Source organism: Salminus brasiliensis, chromosome 13, assembly GCF_030463535.1.
Source record: "Salminus brasiliensis chromosome 13, fSalBra1.hap2, whole genome shotgun sequence".
NCBI lineage: Eukaryota > Metazoa > Chordata > Actinopteri > Characiformes > Bryconidae > Salminus > Salminus brasiliensis.
In genome coordinates, this window is record NC_132890.1 from 32,882,361 (window position 1) to 32,908,310 (window position 25,950).

Consider the following 25,950-nt stretch of genomic DNA (forward strand, 5'->3'; position numbering starts at 1 on the left):
GTACCCCTACACCTAACCCTAACCCTTAACCTTATCCATAAATCAACCCTAAATCCTAATCCTAACCCTTAATCTTACTCATAAAGGAACCCTAAATCCTAACCCTAATCCTAACCCTTAACCTTACCTATAAATCAACCCTATATCCTAACCCTAATCCTAACCCTTAATCTTACCCATAAATCAACCCTAATACTAACCCTTAACCTTATCTATAAAGCAACCCTAAATCCAAACCCTAACCCTAATACTAACCCTTAATCTTACTCATAAATCAACCCTTAATCCTAAACCTAACCCTAACCCTTAATCTTACCCATAAATCAACCCTAAATCCTAACCCTAACACTTAACCTTAAATCTAACCCTAAACCTAACCAATAAATGTATTCATTTCCTGTGGCCAGAAGGGTAAACGTAAACAAATAAACAATCAAAGAAAAGAGTAAAAAGGTAAACAAAGCCAGAGGAAATCCAATTTACGCCGATTTATTACTCCATCAGAACAGAACGGACACCCCCGCCTGCTCACACTGCTCTGCTCTCTCTATTTTCTCTCTTGTTTGATCATGTCTCTTGACGTCTGTCTTGGTCTTTGTATTCTTCTCTTTGTCTCTTCTGTCATCTTGCCTCATTTTTCACCCTCAGCTCAGAATTCTGAATTGCTATTCTGTTGTCGTTACATTAATGCACAGCATCTTGTTATGTTGCTATGTGGTTGCTATAGTATCCCAGGTGGTTGCTATGCAGTTCCATGTAAAATGTTGTTACGGTATTATAGCAATGATGGATGTGTTCTCTTTCCTCAAAACAATTGCATGCATTGTCTTCACAACAATAACTAACATTTAATGAATTAATTAATTAACTGATTAACTAATTAATTAATTAATGAAAATAATAACAACACACTGACGATAATTGAGAGTTCTAATGGTTAAAGTAGAGGTTTTAACTGTTTCTTTCATTCAAATGCTCTCTCTCTCTCTCTCTCTCTCTCTCTCTCTCTCCCTCCCTCCCTTGTTCTGCGTTTGGGTCAGGGAGTCATCAAGCACTCAGTGTAATAAGTGGAGCAATTATCACAGCTATTAGTCTGAGTGTGTACAGTGTGTGTGTGTGTGTGTGTGTGTGTGTGTGTGTGTGTGTGTGTGTGTGCTGTATTAGTCTTGTAGTGTGTGCATCAATCTGTCCAGACATGCATCCCCAATCTGAAGGTTTGTGCTCAGGAGCACATTAGTGTGTCTACTCTCAAAACCAGATGGTGTGTGTGTGTGAAGGAGGGGGCAGATGGTACTATAAGTGGTCACATCCTAAAAACACACACACACACATACACACACAGGGGTCAGAAGGTGGTTTTCTGTGTCACAGATGAAAATGTGGCCAATCAAATAATCCATCTGTGCAAAAAAAAAAAACATTACAGAAACCTGACTCTGCAAGACGGGCGGCGTAGACAGCAGGTATGTGTATTTAAAAGAAAATCAATAAGAAAAAAAACGCAGGACAGTTGATCTGTGCCCAAGGCCAGAAACCTGAACCCAGGCCGGAGGTCAGGGAAGCACAAGTCAGGATGGGAAAGTCGAACTTCTAATTTCTCTGACCTTCCTTCTAACTCTAACCACTGCTCAGTATCTCTGTATACATTTAAACAGTTGTCAAAAGTTTGGAATCAGTGTATTTATTAATAATAGTTTTATAAAACACCATGTGGATGCAGATACATATCAGTGCTATCATGAAAATCCCTTGTCTCTCCAAACTGGAACTTTACAGGGGAAAGAAGAATTCTATCCAGATATGAAAAAAAGTATATTCAGATGATCCAGATATAAAACACACACACTTTTCTTTTTTAAGCAGGGTGTAAACAGTCTATTACGGCCCAGATAAGTAGTTTCAGAGCATTTCTATTGGTCCCTTCAATGTAATTTTTCACTCTAAGCAGTAAGTGTTTATTTCCTCAGTAAAACACTGCTATTAGAATAAACACTAATAATATCACTCCTACAGAAAGTGGTGGTGGTTCTCCATCACTGTATTCTTTATTAGAACATCTCCAAGGTTCTCCTCATGGAGTCTAGTATTATTTAGAGTTCTCCTCAGATCAACACCTGGTTTGGTGGTAAATCAGGGCTTAATGATGGTAAATCAGGTGAGCTGCTGCTGCTGCTGCTGATGGAGTTGAACACATCCTCCACGCTGTGCTGGCTGGACTGGGGTGCGTGCAGGAGAAACCCTGAGGAACCGAGCTCTGTTCTTAAGACTAGCTCACAGACAAAACCTCACTACTTTCTTTCTTCAGAATGAGAAGCTCTTGTTTCTCCTTTTTACTGGATTCGTGTTCAGCTGCATCTTTTCTGATAAGATCTGGATCTAGTACAAGTCAAACCACTGTATGATTTTAAGTGATGTGCTTTGGTGCCTAAAACCTCTGCATAGTACTGTACATACATATATGACAATAAGTATTTTTATTACATAATAGAAATGTAAAATGATAAATATTAACATGTCAAGTGATTCCAAATTTTTGAACAGCAGTGTAAGTGTGTAGTATGTGAGGGTAGGAAGTGTGGGAGATCTGATATGTTTTGAGTGGGAGCTTCAACATATGCTTCTGAATGAAGTGTGTGTGCAAGGTCAACACACACCTGGAAGACAGAAATAGACTTGTGTTTTGTGTTTAGGTCTGTGTGTGTATGTATTCCATTTTTTACTGCCATATGGGTGTACACTATATGGACAAAAGTATTGGGACACCTGCTCATTTATTGAATCTTCTAAAATTATTTTTTTATTATTAATAAATAGTTTTTTAGAGAAATTGTCTCATCTGTCCAGGGAAAAAGGCTTTCTATTAGATTTTGGAGGAGCATTGTTGTGAGGATTTGTAATAGCAATAGGTGCAGCAGAATGTAGGGAAATGCACTTGTGTTGTCCAGTGGTGTCCACAAACATTTGGACATATAGCATGTGTGTCTGACAGTATGTATGAATGCATATGTGTGCATGTGTACATTAATGCACTAGTTAACCCCACAGTGCAAACATATGTTTTACACCACACTGCTCTGTGTGTGTTTTTTATTAATTTATTTTTCAGTCTATTATTATTGCTCATGTATTGAGCCTGATCGCCACACTCAGCCCTTTCCTGAATCATTGATATATTCATCTCAAATGGTAGTTACTGAACAGTCAGTCCTTAGATTATTAGCTAAACAACAGGCCTGTGGATGACCACAGTCACAGCTCCATGTCCTCACCCAGCTGGCAGCCCACGCTCCAGTAGTTCTGTGGGTTGAAGTTGCTGGAGTCGATGCGGTAGGCGGAGGGGTAAATGCGTGAGAGCTGTCGCTGGTTGAAAGTCAGGAAACGCTCTGCACGGTGGTGCAACAGCTGCTGGGCTCGCGTCTCGCTGAACGACAGCACGTTCACCACAGAACCTGTGGAGAGGTTGAAGATATATATATATATATATATATATATATATATATATATATATATATATAGAGAGAGAGAGAGAGAGAGATAAAGAGATAGTAGAGAGAGAGAGAGAGATAGTAGAGAGAGAGAGAGAAAGAGGTAGTAGAGAGAGAGATAGTAGAGAAAGATAAAGAGAGAGAGAGAGAGAGAGAGAGATAGTAGAGAGAGATAGTAGAGAGAGATAGAGAGAGATAGAGATAGTAGAGAGAGAGATAGTAGAGAGAGAGAGAGAGAGAGAGAGAGAGATAGTAGAAAGAGATAGATAGAAAGAGAGAGAGAGAGAGAGAGAGAGAGAGAGAGAAAGAGAGAGAGAGAGTTGTATCTCAATAACAAAAATAAAATAACATTAATAATAGTAAGGCTACTTTACTGCATCACATTCGACCGCATTAAAAGCCAGATGCTAAAACCTCAAGGACGCACTGTGATCGGATTCTGATCTAACACCTCAAACCACATTTGTGGTATATCCAGATATGATCCAGATATGATCACACACACACTTGTTAATGCAGGGTGTAAAAGTATTCTATTATGGCCCAGATAGGCTTTTCCAGACCCAGATTAGCACTGGCTTTGCAATTTAGTCTTGGACTACTTTGGGGGATTAGTTGTACATGGGGAAGTGAAGTGATGTAATCTATGACCCATTCACACGGGATAAGAAACCCCCTCAAAAATGACTGAGATGGGAGTGGCTTCTCAACTTATGCGCTGCCGCCAAATAAAATAAATTAGAAATGTAAAACAATAATTAAAATGTCGAGTGATTCCAAACTTTTGAACAGCAGTGTAAGTGTGTAGTATGTGAGTGTAGGAAGTGTGGGAGATCTGATATGCTGTGAGTGGGAGCTTCAACACATGCTTCTGAATGCAGTGCGTGTGCAAGGTGAACACACACCTGGAAGACAGAAATAGACTTCAGTGTGTAGGTCTGTGTGTGTATGTAATTGATTTTCTCTCTGCAGTATATATGTGTGTGTGTGTGTGTACTCTATATGGACCAAAGTATTGGGACACCTCAGTCATTGCTCTGCTCATCCAAAATTAAGGGTATTAAAAAAGAGTCAGGAGTGGCTACTCGATTTACGCACTGCTGTCACCTCCAAAAAAAGTGATGATCATATAACACACTTATTGAAATAACAAAATTTAGTTAGAATATTAGCAGCATGTTCAGAACATGTATGTAGACTATGGGCTGCACTACACAATGACCTGCCTAAAGCTGCCAGCAGTGTTATGCCTCTGAGGAGTCCTTTGGTTCGTCTTCGGGATTTGACCCTAGGTATCTGTGCCATGCATGATGAAGCTAAATGCCTAAATACCCCCCCCCAAAAAAAAAAACTCTATTCCCACATGATAAGACAGGGTATTTATACACATGTATACGTGACGTGGGAAAAGTGTCTGATATGGATCCTAATATCAAAGTGAAACTCTGATCATAATTAAATCACACCGCCTCCTCATGTAGAACTGATCCTGTTCAAACAGGGCTTAAAAAGGCCTTAAATTGAGTGTTTTATATGAGTTTGGTAGACGTGATGCTGTGTAGTATAGGGATATCATATAGTGTACCTGCTAATACAGAATGTAAGTAGAATGTAAATGTTAGGGATGTGAATAATGATGTAATTGTGTAATTGCTTGCCTAATCTTGTAATTACATTTAAATAATTCTAGACTTCTCTGAGACAATGATATGCTTTTGTTTGCAAAGCTCCTGTCCCTCCAGCTATCGCTGCTCAGCAACTCATTAAACAGAACACTGAAACTGGACAAGGCAGTCAACAGCTGAATGAGCAGTCAGAAAAGGCATGTTTAAGACCTGCTGTTCGTTGCTGAGTGTCATTTGTGTGTCCCCTCAAACAAGAAATCCTGTACTTGAATAAGTGTAGAAAGAGTAAATAAGTGTATGTGTGTGTGTGTGTGTGTGTGTGTGTGTGTGTTGGTGAGGTAATCTCACCGTCATCCAGACACTCTTGAGACACCACAGAGTTGGTAAAGACAACCAGATCTGAGAGATCTCTGCTGAGCTTCATCGTCCTCCTCCTGCCTCCACTCCTATAACACACGCAAACACACACACACACACACACACACATACACACACACACAACCACACCATAGGATGAGAACAGAATGAATGATGCATGTTGCCACAAGACATCTCAGTGTAATCACTCACTGCCTGCCCTTGCACACGCACACACACACACACACACACACACACCAAATGGAATAGGACAATAGGACATGGAACAGAAGGAGTGACCAACATCAAAGGCACCACAGCTTAGTCACCACAGAGCATCAAAGCTAACGCTGATCAGTGGAGGCCGGCATGGACAGGCTGCCAGGTCTGCTGACCAGAAGAACTCCTGACTGTGGACGTGTTTGGTTCCCCAGGGAGAATTGGGGGTGGAGAGAGAGTGAGTGAGAGATAGCAAAAAAAGAGAGATGGGAAAGAAAAGAAAGAGGAAAAGGAAATAAAAAAAGGGACAAGAAGAAAAAGTGAGAGAGTAAAAGAGAAAGAGAGACACAAGCAGAAAAGAGAGAGACGAAGAGGACATTTATATCTAACCCAATGGGAGAATATTCACCCTACACACACACACACACACACACACACACACACAAAACGTCCTCTGGAGAGCTTGCTGAGTAATTTCTGTACTTGTAGTTACGGCTGCCAAGTCTGAGAACTCTTGATGCTGCTGATACACTTGGCAGCAGCTTCACCATCCAAAAGCACTAAAGGTATTAAAGCACCATGTCTGTCCTTGTTCAACATCAGCAAACAGAGACAGACGTAAATCCTGTCAGCTGCCCGTCAGCATTGCAAATCACTTGCCGATTCTTTTATAAATGGCTAATTGGCACAATTAGGCGTATTAATAGTAGTTAATCTCACTGATTTTTGGGGTCTACACAATATTTTAATTATAGCTTATTTTAGTTTCACAGAAACATTCTGCAAGAATTATAATAGCACTCTTTATTTTTTATTATTTATTTGTATGTTTAAAGCAGCACTTTGCATTATTTTTACTTTAAAATAACAGCTTCAAATTTATGTTGATGTTCCACTGACCTGCAATAGTGAGGGTAGCGCCGCTATTGTCGCGACTCTGGGCTTAGCACGCCAGAAACCGCACTATGTAACTTTGGCAAAGCTCTCAGGAGAACAGTGTAATGCTGAGTCATAGTTGTGTAAAATCCTGTAATATTACTCTGCACGTCACAGTCCACACGCTTCTTTTACTTCAGATATCTGTATCTCTCAGCTTGTTAAATGCATGTGAACAGTAGGTCCTTTAGAAGTCTCAAAGCACAAATTCTTGCATAATGCTACTGTAACAGAGAAGAAAAGCATCTTTTTTCAGCTTTTATAAAATGTAAAGAACTTCCATGGCATAATGGATAATGAATAATCTTTGAAATATTAGTCTATTCAAACTAGCTGAGGTTTTTCTTGGATAAATAGCAAAGCACTTTTGTAAGTCACTCTGGATAAGAGCGTCTGCTAAATGCCTTAAATGTAAATGTAAATGACAGCTGTACACCACCAGGGTGCATAGATTATATTTGGGTCATTTAGGGTCATTTGACACTCAGGACAATGAATGAATATAAAGAATACTAAGGCTACACGTCTACGAGTATTAAAGTGCTAACATTTACATTAACATTTAAGGCATTTAGTAGACGCTCTTCTCCAGAGCGACTTACAAAAGTGCGTTGCTATTTACCCAAGAAAAACTTCAGCTAGTTTGAATAGGCTAATAATTCAAAGATACCTCTAAGTTTGGACCCCCTATAAACACAAGTCAATAAGGTGACCACTCTGCTATTCGCCCAAGTACTCTCGGAAGAGGAGGGTCTTCATTCTGCTAAGATTGGGCCTTCTTAGTTTGGTACTGTCACTGCCACTGACCATTAAAAACTGTCCAAAATGACCTTAAAAAAAATCACATACTATATTTACACACATCAAAGTTACCAAATTACCATTTCAGAGATATGAGCTTTTGTAACAACAGCATCACTCTTCTGAAAGTTCCCAAAACGTGACATGTTTCAAGTGACTTGTCCTCTAAATTAGCCTGTCACTTTTAGTCTAGTGTAAATTCCATTGCTTCCATGTTGCTCAGATATTCCTCCCCCTTCCCCCTCCTCCATCCCTCCCATCACTCTCCTTCGCTTCCTTAAATCTTCTTATTTTGACCTAAAAGCAAAAGAATAGCTACCTCCCACTCATTGTAAAGACCTAAGGCCATGACGCACTTCCAGACAGTCTGGGCTGGAGATCAAACAAACACACTGGGGAAAAAAATCATTATACAGGAACCAACTGCACGAGCTGAATTCTGGAATTCAAGAGCAGCAACTGGATGATGCTTTGACAAAAGTCAAGTAAACCAACAGACATGGATCTCATTATATCCTGAGGTATCATCATGATGGCCAATCAGAGAGGAATGTCATGGCTGAAGGAGCCAATCACAGCGCACCTGTTGAACTGTCCTCCTGCCTCCTTTCCGGATGCCTCTTGCTGCCCGTCCTCATCTGTGTCAACGCTCTGACATTTCAGTCTCGATTTGGAGTGCCTCTGTGGAAGAGCATGCATACATACACACATACACACACACACACACACAAACACACACACACACACACACAAACAAATGTACACACATTGACTTAAAGCTCTTTCAACAAGTAAGCAGAAAGTAGACATTTATTGTACATCTCTACAGCAAGAACTGATTTGTTGTGGGACTACTTGTTGGCTAAACTGACAGTTTTAAATCTTATGAAATTTAGGAATTTGATTCATTGTGTTTCTTTATTTTGTAAAAATGGTTGTATAAAAGCTATAAAGGTTTTGTGCTATTACAGATATCATGTCCTATTATCTAAATATGGGTCAAGCCATGATATAATGTACTGTATGTGGTGAGGTACAGGCTTCAGCATCACAAAACTTAAGTAAAATCTTTGTGGATAAACTGCATCCACCGAAAGGCACCACAGAGCGCCATAGGAGGTCATTCCTACCTGTGGCCATCAAACTCTGTAACTCCTCTCTCAATGTGGGACCCTATGGTTCATCTGTGCACTACTCAAATGACACTGTTCATATGTGCAATAATAATAGTAATGCAATTAATTTTTGTATGTGTGTAATAATTGATATTTATATGTTTCATATTTACTATCACAGTCACCGCCACTTTGCCACTTTGCCACTTTGCTATATTCATATAATTTATATACATGTGCATGTTTTTTTTATTGTTACTTTATAGAGTGTTTATTCTTACACAAACGGCTGCAACTGTAACAACTGCGATTTCCCTACTGGGATCAATGCAGTTTCTAAAAGACCATAATAGTTAAAAATATTATTTATTTTTTAAATTGGGGGGGGGGGGGGGGGGGGGGGTTTGTTAAACACAATTTGTTAAAAACTCTGGCCCTGAATGCTTCAGTCAAAAGAAAGCATTAATTTGGGGTGTTTCTCCATTAACAGATTGCAGAGATCAACACTGCACTTCTGATTACTGCACAATTAATTGTGCACTCTGCTACATGCCAAGCCTGGACAATAAGTGTAATAGACTGAAAAACACATCCTCTCTAATATGAAGCAGGGCAAGTCTCTGCAACGCAGAAGCCCGTTTGCAGTCTAACAAAAAGTCAATAAAATCTAATAAGGCACACAGAAAATCACAGAGACAACATGTAAGACACTTGGAAAGAACCAAGCTCACATACATACACAGGGGGTTTCTTATCGACCCAATTGCATCTATTGATTTTCTCATAAAATGATGAAAAAAAGACCAAGGTAAGACAGGTCCAATAAAACATCAAAATAACAAGATGAATGGCAAGGTGCTTGGCCTCCTGTGATTTCCTCTGGTGTTCAAGGCAGTCAATCTCTGTGTTTATAATCCATGACTGACCTACAGCAGTAATAACAGTGATTATCAGACATCAGGCCAGAGGCAGTCCGTGCTCACCCAACAGGCTGTCGATACAAACACCACTACTCTGAATTAGATACACATCACAACATTATTCCACAGAGCAGTAAAGAGACACATAATTAAGTGAAAGTAAAATAATCAAATTCCCCTCACACCAAATATAATCGATTAGCCAAGACATGTGTGGTTTAGTTTTAACTGTATCCACAAGGTAGAACTGTCAATTCTACAATTAACAGAAGTGTATAGCTATCCAGTCATTCTGTGTAAACTTAATTTCCAAAATCAGAAATTTAAAATAGCCCTACATGCATTTATAGACATACTATATTTGTAAAACAAGTAAAAAATAGCTCTTGATGTTGAGTATTTTAAATATGCGTCAAATTTGCAGTGCAATATTACAGTCACAAAGACATACTGCTTTATTAAGGTACCAATGAACTGACCTCAGAACAGCAGTCCATCAAAAATCTGGAAATATGTTCTTTAAACTAGCTCTCAAGATCTCAACTACTTTCTTCAGAATGAGACATTTTTGTCCCTTTTTACTGTATTTATGTTTGCCTGCATCTGTTCTAATGGGATTTTTACCAGCAAATACAAGAACAGAGAGAAATGGTCTTCGACAATGTTCAGTACTGTGTGTTTATATTGAACCACTGACAAGCATTATACATATAACATAATATATAATAATATATACTATATGATATCAAATATATCACTCAGGGTGTCCAATATGATCCTCCCCAATATGAAGTTTCTGCAGTATGTGATGGTTTAGGGAACTATGTTAGCTGCTGGTATTGGTCCACCAGGAGATTTTAGAGTACTTCATGTTTCCATCTGCTGACGAGATGCTGATTTCCCTTTCCAGCAGGACTCAGCACTGGCCCACAGAGGTCAAACTGCTACCAAATGGTTTGTTGACCATGATATTGGCCATCTAACTCTCCGTACCTGATATTATCAAGAGGAAGATGAGACGTACCTGACCCAACAATGAAGGCTGAAGGCCACTATCAAAGCAGTCACATTTCAGTTACTATATATATATAGAGAGAGAGTTACATATATATGTGCATATGTATTTATGTATTATTTAAAGCCAGTGCTTATTCAAACAAACATTTACATTACCCAGATAAGCAGCTTTTCATTCTAATTTTCACAGGTGCCTAAAACTTTTGCAGAGAAATGTGTAGCCTATATATTAGATCGTGTGCAGCACCTATTCCACCATACCCAAACAATATATACAACATTTACGAGACTGTGTTATAATATAATAATAATGTTATAAACAACATTAGTATCAGCACACTTCATTATGAACAACTGCTGCTGCCAAATATATTGTGCTAGCATTTTGAGGCATTTCACGGTTCGTGGCTAATTGGGAGTGAATATGCATGCAGAGGGGAGCTGGCGGGCTCTGATCAGCATGACTGGCACTTCATTAGCAGCCGTTCCACACTTATCAATAGTGATTACTCTCGCAGTCCCTCAGCTGCTCTCTCAGCGCCTAGCGCAGGCTCTGCCGAACAGCCAGAGGGGATAATCTCAAGCACTGCCTTAAGACCACCCTGACTCAGAGTGTCAGTCCACACCAGAGAAGGAGAGAGAGAATAAGATCACAGCAGAAACACTACAGCACAAAATGATGTGAAATGCAATGAGGGACAGATCGTGTGAAAATGACCATGTCTATTTTATCCCACAGGTGTATCTATATACTAATAGTGTAAATGTGCAATGTCAGTGTCAGCAGGGAAATTCAGTGCTCAAACCTTGGGCTGGGTATTGTTTTTGACAGCTATACTAACATTAATTGACCAATTCCAATTCCTGATCAAGACTTACATACAGGGAGTGGGTGTGGCTTAAACCAGGAATACGTGTGAGGTGCTGAAGTGTGTGTATTTACAGTGTTATCTGTAATGGGCTGTGGACCAATTTAAGGAATATACTTTAGACAGCCAATTAGCTGTCAATCTAGATTCTGTAACATTACTAAGAAGAGTTTTTCAATATTCAACTGTGTTCAAAACACTGTATCAACATATTGATGATATGCTGCGTAATGTTGGTGTAGCAATATTTCATTTTAAAATGAAAAGTATATAAGTCCTGTCCAATAGGGCTACATGCAAAATTAGAAATCAATCATTTTCAAAATCAAATTTTGGCCACAGAATTAAAACTGTATAACTACGATCAGTAGGTATATCCACAGGAAAGCACAACCACTTGTTGTATTCAAACTTAATTTAACTTAAAATTTTCAAAAGTTTAAGAAGGAGATCTTGTTGTAATTAACAAACATTTTTTTAATTAAAGCAAAGCTCCAAGTGGGCCGGTACGCATCAGTGGGCAGTACCAGCACTTCTGCAATTTATTTTTTTATGGCACTTCAATCTGCAGGTACGTAAAAAATCTGTCAAATGTTTCAGTTTCTTCATTTACATGCATCTACATTAGGGGGTTCTAACATATGGTCCTACAAAGGGTCTAATCCAACCCTCTACAGGTTCTCAACTGCCACTATTACATTCGTTCAGTTCAGCTGCTTATTTATTCAAAGAAATCCACTCCACCTAAAGGTCCAGTTACAATGTTTATATGAGTGTATGCAGTTTATATGCCCAGTTTCCATCCTCTCATACCCCTTAAATTTAACAGACGCTTATGTAACTGTACCTTTAAGACTGGTACAGTATATGATACAGTTCTGATCTAACTGGCTACACTTGGAAAAGCAGTCCAGGCTGAAATGCTCCTAACATCAACATAAATGGGCGGAGCTAAAAGAGGCTTAATATATGGAAACTGCATGGACTGGGGAGTGATTGTTGGGATAAATACTGGTGTTGGTGTTTAATTACTACATCAAGCTCTACCTTTCAGATGAGACGAGTCTTTTAAATGGCTGATTTGATTTAATCTCCATTAAGAACATGATGAAATATTATGTCCTCACCTTCTGCTTGAGGTTGCTAATGAAGGATCGACTCTGAGACTTCTTCAAGCCCTCTTTGGAATTCTGAAAATGGAAACACAGACACACACAATGCTGATTTAAACCACATAGACACCAGTTTAGTAAAAAGCTCAAACCTACATGCTGTGGTTACGCATTACTGTGCACACTGCACACAAATTGGAATACTGCTTGCCAACACTAGCTTAAGTCTGTTCTGTAACTAATAGAAAACCAAGTTAAAGAGTCTGTGGGTAAGGTTTATTATCTTTAACCCCTTAAACCCTGTAAATAGGACCACAGATCAGTGCATCACTCTCAGAACTATTGCTATCAAATTTGACTTATGCAAGTTTCACAGGCCCTAAAATAGAACCCTGTGGGACTAAACAGTTTCCAAATAATTCATCATAGCTTCTAATATAGGATTAATAACTGAATAATAGGCCTAGGGTTCAGGAGGATAATGCAGCGTTATAACATATTTTCAGCTGCATGTACCTGAATGACCTATTTTTAAGTTCTCTCCATTAAAAATGAGATTCCATTAGACATAATTTATCAAGCAAGGGAAATTATTTTATCTTATAATTAATCAAAACACATCAATCAGGGCAACGCGAAGGGCGGGTCAGATTAGGCATTGCATAATGTAGATTTGTATAGACACTCTTTATTAAGTAAAAGGTTCTTCTGGGAGAGTTGTGATAATGTGATGATCCACACGATTGATAGATTAATCAGAAAAATGTGTGTATTTGTAATGAACTGCATTAATCTGAAATATAGCCATCAGTGGGCAAAGTGATTGACCATCAGTGAGCGAGCGTGTGTGTGTTTATCAGTTCGTGATGGGCTAATCTGCGGGGTGTTTGTACTCGTATGTGTGTATGTAATGTGGAATTGGAATTGTATAGCTGTTACTTTTCCCTGAAGTAAAAAGAACTACACTATATACACAAAAGTATTTGGACGGTATCTGATGGTTCATTGTTTCTTCTGAAATTAAGGGTATTAGAGAAACTGTCTCTACTATCCAGAGACTGCAAAAGGAATCAAATGCATGGTCTCTAGTACTGTCAGCAATATTTCCATAGCAAACTGCTAAAGAACAATACTTAATCATATTAAAAACATGTAATAAAGCTAAAATACTCTATGGTATGGTGTGCATGTGTGTGTGTGTGTGTGTGTGTGCCTGCACGAGTGAGCATGCATGGTGTAGGGTTATTAGCATGTAGCAGGGCACAACCGGCCACAGTCTACAGAGATTACTGTGTCAGGAATAAATTCAGATGAGCAGACTGTTCCCAGCGGGAACGCCACAGCATATGAGGGGATAACAGAGCCGAAAGGAGGAACCTGAATAATCCCCCCGCACCCACCCACTGCTTTGAATGAACTTGATTCAAATGTATACATCATTTCTGCACCAACCCAATACACTACATACATAATTTTGTTGTTTATTTTAGAAATATAATATATAAAGAACTATATATATAGCTATTTTAGCAATATATAATATATACATATAGTAGTTATGTGGGACAACCTTTCTAGGCAAAAATTGTGAAGCCAATTATGCTTTTATGGACTCCAAGTCATGGATGACCATGCTGGGAAACGATCCCGGATTCTCCTGACAACCAGGCTTAATTAACACTTACTGACAAAACCATTAATGTATACATTCAGTAAAATACAAACAAATAAATATAAACAGTCAAGAATGCCTGGATAAAAATGGCTTTTTATACACATAAATTGGCTTTTTTATATATTATTTTACTATAACAGTTTAAATAGTAAATAGAAAAAAATACTTCAATCAAAAAACCTTCAATATCATGCATAATCTTTTAGTAATAGTCAATAATTATATAATAGACACCCATGCATCAATAAGTAATTAGCATTAACAACCGTTTAGTGTTAATGTTTGTCATTAATAATTTTAATTGATTATTATTATGTCAATAAGGACACGGTTTAACACTCAGAATGCAGCATTTATTAGTGGATATTATAGATATAAATATTACATGTATAAGACTACTAAAGTGTCCTTTGATTAAATGTTTTCCTATACATGTAAAAACATTTAGCAATGCAAAGAACCATTTATGTATCAAAATGGTTCTATGATTTATCATGTTTCGATATAGATCCACTGGCTTTATTAAAGAACCTTTGCAGTTCCTTTTAAGAGAGTAACCCCTTAAACCTTGTGCACCCCATTATCTCCACTCTTTTAGCTACATTAATGCCACAATTAGCATCAGTTCCACAGACACTAAAGCCAAACCCTAAAGCAGAATAACTAGTTACCAAATAATTCACAATGGTTTCTGCATTTGAAAAAAAATATTTTAGAGTTTGATGTGTTAATAAATAATTAGATAATGACTAGTTGCTTTTTTTTATTGTTTTTATAAGTGTAGTTTTTAGTACTTTTTTGGAATCCCTGGTATTTGGTTGTATATGGAATGTTTTTTTTTTTAAATATATATATATTTAAAGAATCGTGTACAGGATATGTCCATCACTGAGAATAACTTAAACAGACAAAAAATGAATGAATGAATTAATTAATTTTAAAAATCAGATGGTACATTGAGTTGTCGTGGTTGTATATAGAACCTTGGCTTTACTAAAGAACCCTGGCAAATCCAGGGTCATTTTTATGATGATGTTTTTATCTAAATGAATCTGATCATGCTTTAATATGTTAAGTTATGGCAAACCGACAAAGAAAACATGCTCATTTATATTAAACAGTTGGAAAAGTTCAACTTCTGACTGAAGGCAGTGTACATGTGACTCTGCACGCACACAGACAGATGCCCAGATGAGACATTACAGGCGACATGCACATACACACATACACACACAGGCACATACACCATGAGGGGAAGCAGATTAGATAACACACACACGCTACAGGAAGAGAAACACCCTGAGCGCATTCCAGATGCCTCATTAAAATGGATGTTTAGGGAGTGCCAGGTCTAATAATAGGAAGAAGAGAGAGGGGGTAGGAGTGAAATATGAAATATCAAACATGAAACATGAAACAGTGGTGCTGCTGCAGAGGTTTTGGGCACTGCAGTGTGATGCTTCCAAGAGGCTTCCAGAAGAAGTGTGTCCCAAACTCTATGGGTACTCAGAGGTTCCTCACGTGTTTTGGCTGCTGGTGTTACAGTTCACTCTTAAAAATTAGATCTTCAAGGGTTCTGCAGTAAAGGCAGGGGTTCTATATAGCAACTTAGAAAAGCATCTGAATGTAAAAACGATGCCTTGCCTGGTAAAAATAGTTCATTACTATTACTATCATAGTTCATACTTCATATAACAGAAAAAAAAACATATTATAAATGTTTCCTTATAAACTCCTTCCAAAAATGCTTCTATATAGCACCAAAAAAGGGTTCACTGCAGGAGACACACCCTACCTGAGAGCACAACTTACACATTATCACTTCAGCAGGGCACTATTTAAGGTCCTTTCTTTTCCAATATCATACATACAATACTGTATAAATTCTGAACATAACAGCCTTGATTTCTTATGAATAGATTATGAATAGTAATATGTGGTCAGCTGGCTTCAAGTGACTCTGAAAAAGCACATCCTAGCCTTCACCTATCCAGCATTGGTTGCCTTGTGTAGTGGGGGAGTCCTATCTAGTGGTTGAAAATAACTAAATTGGGGAGAAAACAAATAAAATAAATACGAAAGTGTGTTCAGAACGATGTACAGAGCTGTACATGAAAGATCTAAAACTAATAATCATTTATTAATAAATATATATTTTTTAAAAAGCTTCATATTTCAAATAGTGTGATTAAACTGGCATCCAAAAACATCCAAAATGTGTCTTGGTGTGTCTCAATTTACACTTCATATATTATCAACAAATACACTAAATATAACACATTAATATTAATAAGTGAATGGCACTGTATTTGTGTACTTGTGTATCCATGACAATGTGGAGTGTGTCTGCAGGACAGGGCTTGTCTATTTTCACAAAAAGCCAAAAAGCTGTAAGATTTGTATTTCTGTGATGCTTGACATCTGCTGCTCAAATCTGCTCACGTACAAACTCAGAAGCACAAAAAACTCCCTGTACTCCCCATTCTTCAGTTCTGTAGCTGTATGATAAATAAATACTCTGAATTGACTGGCCATTTTATTAGAAACCCTTTTTTGTATGTCTACCTATGTAGGTGTCAGGTAGAGATTGTAGTTCTGTTGATGCGGTATGTGTGTTAGCCATCTTCCAGGCTTTCGTCGATGATCAGTTTCTTATCACAGAGCCGTTCTTGGCTGGATATGTTTGGATGGTCAACCCACTCTCAACCTAGCAGTGACCCTGCTGTGCCTTACGAACACTACTATAGCAGTGTCACCGCTGAGCTGAGAATGGGAATAGTCCACCATCCATATAGTGTTTGGTTCATAGCAGCCATGAGGGCAGAAAATGACCAGTGATAAACAATACTGAGGAGGGCTGCAACATAATGAATCCATATTGGGTTCTGCAACTGTATATTCACTATCTGTTCAAATGTTTGTGGACACCCCTTAGAATGAACGCATTCAGCTACTTTAAGTTGCACCCATTGCTGACACAGACGTGCAAATGCACACACAGCTTGTCTAGTGTTACCTTGCGCAGGTTTTTGTGCAGGCCCTCATGGGTGGCTCGAAGAAGTGCTCGTATAGAGAAGCTGTCTGTATCTTCTTTATCACCGATCTGAGACTCCTTCAAGAGTGAGTCCAGCTTCTTTCTGATGTGTGTTTCAACCAGATGCTGTGTGGGACCATTAGACTGAGAGGGAGAGAGAAAGAGTGGGGAAGAGTAACAGTAATTACAAAACAGATAACTGCTACTAAATAGCATATTAGCAGAAATGGGTACCAGTGTCGGGTTGATGCCTGCAGAAAATGCTTGATGGAATATGAGAGTAAAAAAAAAAGAATTTAATATAAAATTATAACAAATCTATAATGAAACAGCATATTTGTTTGAGTGTTTGAGTAGTTTTTACATTGAAAGACTACTTTTAGATGCTCATACTATGTGAATACTTTCCATTAAAGCTCAGTAGTTTTATAGAGCAAATATCAGTTCAGTATTGACCAATGCTTAAAATCTCAGTTGGTATTGGTATTGCATGTGTCAATCCTACCCAGAACCAACCAAAAGCCACATGTCTGGAATGCTCCAATGCTACTTAGTAGAAATACATCAGTTTTCAATGTAATCTCTATCTGACAGATCTGTATTATGTCCCTGATTAACACATACAATAATGTTCATATGTTTACCTGTAGCATGAAAAACTCACTGGGTGACTCAAAACAAATGGAGTATTCCTTTACTACTCATATAGCTCTACCCCAGTCCTAAACCTAATCCTCGTTCTAATCCTAAACCTGACAGTCTGTTAACACTTTAAGCATGTGTTGATGTTCAATAGAAGACTAGCCTAATAAAATGAGACCAGATATACCACCTTAGTAGCTTTGCATTTGCAAACTCTATTACAAATGTAATAACATAAAAGGTACTGCCTCTCTGAACCTACCATTAGACTCTGTATCTCCACCTGAGCTACTAAAGCCACTCTCCACAGTCCACTCCACAGTGTTAATTGACATCCTGTGGAGCTAAATTTACATCTCACAGAGAGGAATCACACTGATCCACAGGAATTCATTCAACATGACTGCTGTTATTACAGGACTAATTTGGGTGGAAACAGCAACATAATAGGGGTCCTTTTTTAAGAAGAGAAGAAAAGAAAGAGAAACAAAAATGATAACACGTAATAAGCTTAGGGGTGATAAGGCTAAAGAGACATAGCAGAGGAATGCAGAACAGTGGCCTTGTTATACTTTCACAGAAGCAATGACGAGTTTTGATGAATGTAATTTTTGCTTTATCTTATCCACAAAAGGATAATGTAGCTACAGGTGTTTAACAATTGAGATGTTATGTGAGATGTGCTATTGCTATGGTATCTGATAATTTCATATAAACCTGACAGGTTTACACAAAATGCTCTTTTATTGTGTATAATTATTGAATTACACATGCTCTCCGAACACTTCTGACACTAGACCTAGACCATACACAATGTGTATGTGAAAAAAAGAAGTATGACATATGGCAACAGAATACAGTAAAGGGTTGTTTTTATTCATTTGTTTGCAGTTAGTGTATGTTTTTTTGTTTGTTGTTCATAACACACATTCATTTGAATGTATTTTACATGTATATATTAGCATATGTTATATGTTTGTGTTAATATGTCTGGTTGTAATTTATAGTGTGAGTAATTCCGCTGGATTTAAACGACTGTATTTACCTTCAATTCAAGAATAGTTCATATTTTATATTATTTTAAAACAAACATTTTTTCCTAAAGTACAGTGCAGGAAACATCTGTACATTAAAAAATAGAGTCTTATACTTCTACAGAAAGAAAATATGGGGGGAAACATGGCAATTTTTTATATATATGGTCAAAAACACTGGTTGAAACTTGACTGATTTGACAGAAAATAACTGGTTCAGAAGAATTAATTCATATATTGGATATCACTAATCAGACAAACCCTAGGGAGTTCTAATTGGGTACCTACTTGGATCATTAAATGTTTATCACCGGTGAAAAAACAACAACACAGATATAATGTCATACAGGGTGAAGCTGCAATCATCGCAATCAAATCTAATAAAAAAAAATGAGAGTTTCAATCTATTCATGACATCCAGTGCAGAACTGGGTGGAAATTCTTTAATTAGAGGACTGAAAGTCCTAAAGTGGCCCACGTGTCAATTCCTCTTATAACTACATCAATTACATACTAGCTTCCAAGTAAAAGCATTTAGAAGTTACCCAATAACGGATAGTAGCTGTTTAATATAAAAAGATCAGAGATTAGTATCTGATATTAATATCTGTTGTTTTTCATGCTGACAGATGTCATCCATTGAAACCAATTTTCACACATCCAAAAAGACACTCATTGCATGTGCCACCTCTTCTCAATCTCTGAATCCCGTCACACATCCTGCAGGTATTTATAGCCCGATCATCCTCATGCAGCACCATCTGCAGAAGCCTGTAGTTACTACCACGTTAAACATGCACACCATGCAAGATGACTATTTTTTTAGGAGCATATATATAGCATATAACAAAATAGTCCTAGGACCGAAATCCCTTTAACAAATGACATGTGAAAGCAAAGTAGCATCATTAACCGGCAGACGTTGATAAAAAAGCCTACAAGACTGAAGAGAGTGTACCCTCTAGGACTAAAGGCTTTCATTATTGTCAACCTTGGGATTATTTCCCATCCAAATGCAGGCTGTTTTTATGCAGAGGAGGGTTTCAGCTGGAGGAGGAGGTGGAGCAATGGCTTTTCAGACCAGGGGTTTTGCCAGTGGTGTTATTGTGGGCTGAAACGGGGTGTGTTTTTTCCACACACAAAGGGCCACACTGGGGGATTCTGCACTGATCGATGGAGCCACTGCTGAAGACTGTCAGGATCTGCCCACAGGCAGCCCAAACAAAGGGCGCATAAGAGTCCATCAAAAATGGTCAGGCAGAGGCAAACAAAGCTAGTGTTTGAGCAATATGAAAGAAAGAATAAATGAGTGTGTGTCTGTGTGTGTGTGTGTGTGTGTTTCCGGTGGAAGGCCTTACAGTGCTATTCTTTAGTTTGAAGTCATCTTCGATCTCATCTGCACTGTCATCGTCTGACACCTCCCCCTCTTCAGCATCCGCAGAGAGATATGGAGGCAGGCGCTTACCCTGCAAAGATAGAGATAGAGAGAGAGAGAGAGAGAGAGAGATAGAGAGAGATCATGAATTAAATACAATACATCCATATCAGTCAGTTGACTGCATGACAAAATGAGCAAATGTAATATATATATGGGCGAAAGTATAGGGACACATGATAAAAAATAGCTTTTAGAAAAAGGGGGGCAGTACAGAATGCACCCGTGATAAAATCCTGCTGTTGTATTTTAAGGCCTTATATGGTCTTGCACCTACTGATCTATCCACTGTCCTACATCCTTATGTCTCTTTACATAAGGTCCTCTAATTCTGGTCTAGGTATAACCTTTCCTCCTTTGGTGTTGCTGCCCCCACTTTTTGGAAGTCCTTACCTTCTTCTTTTTGCTTGTCTAACTATCTTTCCACTTTTATTTTCTTTAATTATTTGTTTCCCAATAAATATGTGTCCTCAGGTGTGTGAAAGGTGCTCTTTAAATTTGACATATTATAATAATAATTATTTGTATTATAGGTAGGCAAATGTAGCATTTAGAGTCCTGCTCAAGGACTCGTATTGGTATAGTAAGGTGTGCCTGCCTGGCCAGGGAATCAAACCTCACTCTGCCACAGGGTGATGGTGATGTTGTTACCCATTATGCTACACCACCCACACTCAAAAGTCTCAGCTAAGCTCAACTGGAATTGCAAACAGCTAGACATCATCACTCCCTTTACAGAGGATGAATGTATTCAAGGTGGTTTTAGACTCCTGGAATACAATGTATAATCAAGAGTGTAGACACAGCCATCATGACAAACAGATTTGCCTGCGTCTTCAGAGGTGAGTGTGTATAGTGTGTGTAACACATATTGTACCAATCAATGCAGTTCTGAGGAAATGAAAACGTGGTTCTATTGAAAAGACTGCAAATGAAACCTCACGTTTTCCTGGGTTTGAGGAAACACGCCTGGCAGAGTTTAGCGCTGTCCCACAGGGCAGACACTGTTCACTTTTCACCTGTTGATTAGCCGACTCTCCCCAGACACTTCACACTCACTTCACACACTCACTCACTGGGGGCTGCAAATTAGCTTTACCCAAAACCCAGGACGCACTGCTGTGTGAAGACAAACAGCCTCTTTAAAAGGAGATGCTTTCCTTCTGAAGCTCAGTGATCATTTAGTGGCTATTTAAACCCTTCAAGAGGTTGCCACTGCACTAAAGAGGAAAAAAAAAAAAAACGTCCCTGAGCTTTTCTTAACCCTGATTTGGAGGGGGCACTGAACCACCATGGTATTCTTTGTTGTGGGTGAATTAGGGCGGGTGAATGAGTGCTTGGTGACCCTTAGAAGATGCACTGATCTCACTTTTTTGTGTTTGTGTGAATTTATCTATCAAAAATATTCTTTTATGGCATAATCTTTTGATTGGTGGCGAGCCTTTCCACGGTTCTCTTTGGGCCTCTCAGGGGGACATGTGTGGCAGTAGTAGTTTGTTGTCCTTTCAGGAGCTTCAGGGGCTTTTTTTTAACTCATAGAAAGCAAAAATGCAAATGAAAAGAATACAAGCTTGTGAATATCCTGGATTGTTTCATGAGGAAAAAAAATGAAGAGACGTTAGAGGTTGTGAGCACCATGGGGTGCAGGTTCATCAAAGGTGAAAGTGACGTGCCATTCAGCAGGAAGGGGTTTGACTGGGTCTATAATCGGCTGGAGGGGTTTCAGGAGGCAGGCATCCCCAGCTCCTCATTTGCGAGGGTCCCACAGAGAGCCCGGCTGGCGCTGCCATCTGTCCTAACCTACTTTAACCACCGGCCAGCACCCTGTTGTTCACGGTGACATGCCCAAAAAACTGTACTGCTCTGTTTTTGTCAACACCTCGCTGACATTCTGCTATTATGAACAGTGATCCCCAGGCCCAGTGCTCAGGCTCCTAATGCTCATGTTTCTCTCTGTGCTAAGATAGCTCATGCAAGGGCTTGTTAATGAGCTGATGAGTTGGGACAGTGGGTCACCACATATTGGGACTGGAAAAAGTGGTAGCTACATTTACATTATATTTATGGCATTTAGCTGACACTCTTATCCAGAGCAACTTACAAAGTTACTGGTATCACAGATGTGGGCCAATGGGTAGTGTTAGGAGTCTTGCCCAAGGACTCTTATTGGTGTAGTGCAGCGTAGCGACCCGTACCGGGAATCAAACTCCAGTCTCCCACATGGTGTGGTAGCTCAGTGGTGTTATCTGTTGCGCTACACCAACCACAGGTACTCAGCTACTCCTCCCAATTCTCAATTAAGTAAAAAAAAATACCTGCAAAGGTGCTAATACTTTGGCTATCCTCTTACTGTAGATTTGTGTTCCTCAAAGAGTCAAAGTTTAAACACTCTTGACACTTTTTTGAGTCAAAGGTGGTTTAAACACTTAAACGGTTAGAATTTTGAAGATTAGTTTAGTCCTCGCTGTGTTTGTACAGGCCTGAAGCATGGTTTGTTTTTAGCCTGTAGCTTTTAGCTTTTGCTGTTTCACATAATTTAACCTTATTTTATCTTTATTTCATTTAGTTATTGGTGTTCATGTTTACATTTCCAGCTATTAAGGTAAAGTTGAAAGCCTGTGCTAGTTTGTGGTTGGTGTGGCGCAACAGATAACACCACTACCTGCCAGTGAGTTTCCCACATCATGTGACTGGGGTTTGATTCCCGGTCTGGGTGACTATGCTGCGCTACACCATTAAGAGTCCTTGGGCAAGACTCCTAACACTACACTGACCCACCTCTGTAATACGAGTTACCTTGTAAGTCGCTCTGGATAAGAGCGTCTGCTAAATGCCATAAATGTAAATGCAGTTTCTGAGGACCTCATTCCTGACCAGCTGATCGATTTTGTAACAGGACGGTACACAAACAGTGAGAGTGCAGTTGTGAAATAGCTATTTTGATATAGCATGTTGTGATATCCAACAGCCTTACTGAACATTACATTTTGGTGTATTTACATTAAAATGCAGGCTGTGAGAAGCATGTATGCTGAGGAGTCTGGAGATAATGTGGTGGGATGTGCTGGCTCTAATACATGGTAATGGTGTTTGTATTGACAGCCTGACTGCAGGCTGCTGCCAGCATGTTCTGATGATAACTGTATTTGAGAAGGAAAACAATGAGCACTGAAAAACACTGCTTTAAGAAAAAGGGATAGATGAAAGGGAGGGAAAAAAGAAAGCCTCAGATATCTGTAAACTTCTGCAAGCACACACATATGGATTGATGATTAGAATTGGCACTTTCAACAGAACCTTTCTGTGAAAAATAATTATTTCCAGAGAGTTTGACTTCAGCATGAGTGAGTGAGTGACTGATTGAGTGAACAACCCATGAGTTAATGGTGTGTTTTACCTTTAGTAAGATCTTGCCCTTCAGACTGTTCGGACTGGGCAGTTGTTTGGATTCTCTGTTGAGGAATTCTCCCACATCCAGCTTGTCCTTAAAGATCTCCTTCAGGTGCTGAGCTATCTTCTTTTGCTGCTGGATACTACAGTGGTTCTCGATGGACAGGATGACTGGGTATCTAAGAGAAAGAGACATTATTAGTCCATGCTGGAGATGCACTTTGTATCAGCCTCTCTGTCCATCACTCTTTCCCTCTTTAACAGCTTGCCATCTAATTTTTTATGACATAAAATAATACAGTTAACTTTCTCAGTCAAAACTTGTCAAAAAGTGTTCCTGATTCATCAGGCAAGGTCCATGCTTTATTTCCAACCTTAACACTGTGGATTCTCGATTTTTGCATATATTCTTAAAGTTGCCTTTACAAGTACATGCATATTAGATAATATCCACATGCTTTATATTGAATTGTTTAGAACAATCTCAGCTCTCTCTATATATTATTCAACCTTAATACTATTTGTATTCTTCTTGATGCGACTATGTTCTTATGTGTATGTAGGTATGTGTGTATATGTAGGTACGTGTATGTATGTGTGTCTTGCTTTGTTTTTGTTTTTTTTGTTTTGTTCATTGTTGTCATTTTTGTTTATGTTTGTAGGAGCCCAGGAAGAATAGCTGCTAATGCAATATCATCAAGTCAGAATTTAGAAAATCTTCATATCCCTTGTAAAAACATACCTTTACTCATGTGGACAAATTGTTTTGGTGCTTAAAAGGTAATTACCAGAGTCTTGGGTTTACACAATCCACCAATCACAGATAAGAGGCAAATGACAGACACACAAATCCACCAATACGAAACTGAAAGAGGCAAATGACAAGGTTCTCAACCATTCTCCGGATCTCACAATAAGAGACAGGGCAGGTTTTACAGATTCAGGAAACGTTTGAACCAACCTTCTACGTAATTGGGATGATGGTAAAATACACTCACATTGCACTTTATTAGGAACACCTCAATGCCTACACATTCATGCAATTACCTACTTAATCAGCCGATTGCATGCAGATAAGGGCCAGCAGCCTCGGGCTAATGTTCACTTCAGCCATCAGAATGGGGGAGAAATGTGATGTTACTGATTGCCCAGAACTGCTGATCTTCTGAAATTTTTAGAACAACAACATCCCAGGAGAACTCCCAGTCTCTAGAGTTTCCTCAGAATGGAGCAGTATTAGTACAGTCTTCCAAATAAACTGCTCGATGATCCCCTATATGACACTGCCTATTATTTGCACACAGTTAGTTCAGAGCCTTAAGGAGCTCATTTCCAGCTCACTATTGCCCCATGCTCATTTCCCACAATAATGGTGACATAAGTAAATGGACCTGGAAGATGTAATCTGGGGTTCAGGTTGCACATTTAAAGATTGCAAAACATCACAAGCTATTTTTTCAGACAGGACAAGCACCCATTAATCTGACCTCAGGATTGACTGTGCATAGAGTAGATACATGTATCAAAAATGCCGTAGGGGACACACAACCACAACTTTTCATTTAAAATAAAAAGAATGTTTTATTGTGTACCTGGAACAGAGTTAATGTGGTCAAGAGCGCCGCGGGACCTTAATGTCAGGCCTGTCAGCGAGTCAGAAAAGCCTTGTGGGTACTAAGCTTATGATTAGCTACGGTTCAGCCAGATCAGGGATACAGGGAATAAAGTGGGGTGTGTGTGTGTGTGTGTGTGTGTGTGTGTTGTTGTTTTTTTTTTTTACATTTCCCAGTCAAAGGTGTTCAGACTCAATAGTTTCTAATGTTTCTGAATAGAGCAAAGTTCCTGTCTGGTTGCAAAGGTAAATTTTATATTCTTAAAAATAAAAGTGCTACAAAGAAGAAGAGCCAGCTTGTAATAGAGATGTGTGAGTGTGAAGAACCTTTCTATAGATTTAAACAACCTGCACTTACAGGTTCTTTAAACTGATCCGCTGTGTTATATTAATAGTACATGTGTACTTACTGTATATATTGCATGTATTATTTTTTACATGCTGGTACATTTATAATAAATATGACATAATATACATAATATATAAGTTAAGATTAGGTTTGGGCTTAGAATACATATTGAAATATTGTCTCTGTCATGCAAAAACCTTGTATTTCCAAGATGGTCAGGTCATTTTGGAGCATTTTAGTTGGTCCATTCATCATGCAATTTTGGCACAATGTACAGAATAACTGATGGATTCACATTAGATCAAAACTGAAAAACAGTTAAA

The 25,950-nt window shown here is 38.6% G+C and overlaps 1 protein-coding gene across 5 annotated transcripts in view; it reads right to left on the reverse strand.

The window, feature by feature from the left end:
- The window catches only part of plch1 (phospholipase C, eta 1), an 87,418-nt gene that overhangs the window by 9,756 nt on the left and 51,712 nt on the right, over nt 1-25,950 (reverse strand). For 4 of the 5 annotated variants that reach the window (XM_072694974.1, XM_072694973.1, XM_072694976.1 and 1 more), the window contains exons 9-15: nt 23,674-23,845; nt 20,200-20,307; nt 17,148-17,309; nt 12,472-12,534; nt 8,007-8,104; nt 5,459-5,556; nt 3,270-3,449 (exon numbers count right to left, since the gene is read on the reverse strand). In XM_072694974.1, coding sequence (XP_072551075.1) covers nt 3,270-3,449; nt 5,459-5,556; nt 8,007-8,104; nt 12,472-12,534; nt 17,148-17,309; nt 20,200-20,307; nt 23,674-23,845 — 881 coding nt within the window. The remainder of the gene's footprint in view (nt 1-3,269; nt 3,450-5,458; nt 5,557-8,006; nt 8,105-12,471; nt 12,535-17,147; nt 17,310-20,199; nt 20,308-23,673; nt 23,846-25,950) is intronic. The other variant, XM_072694975.1, reaches the window with a different exon arrangement.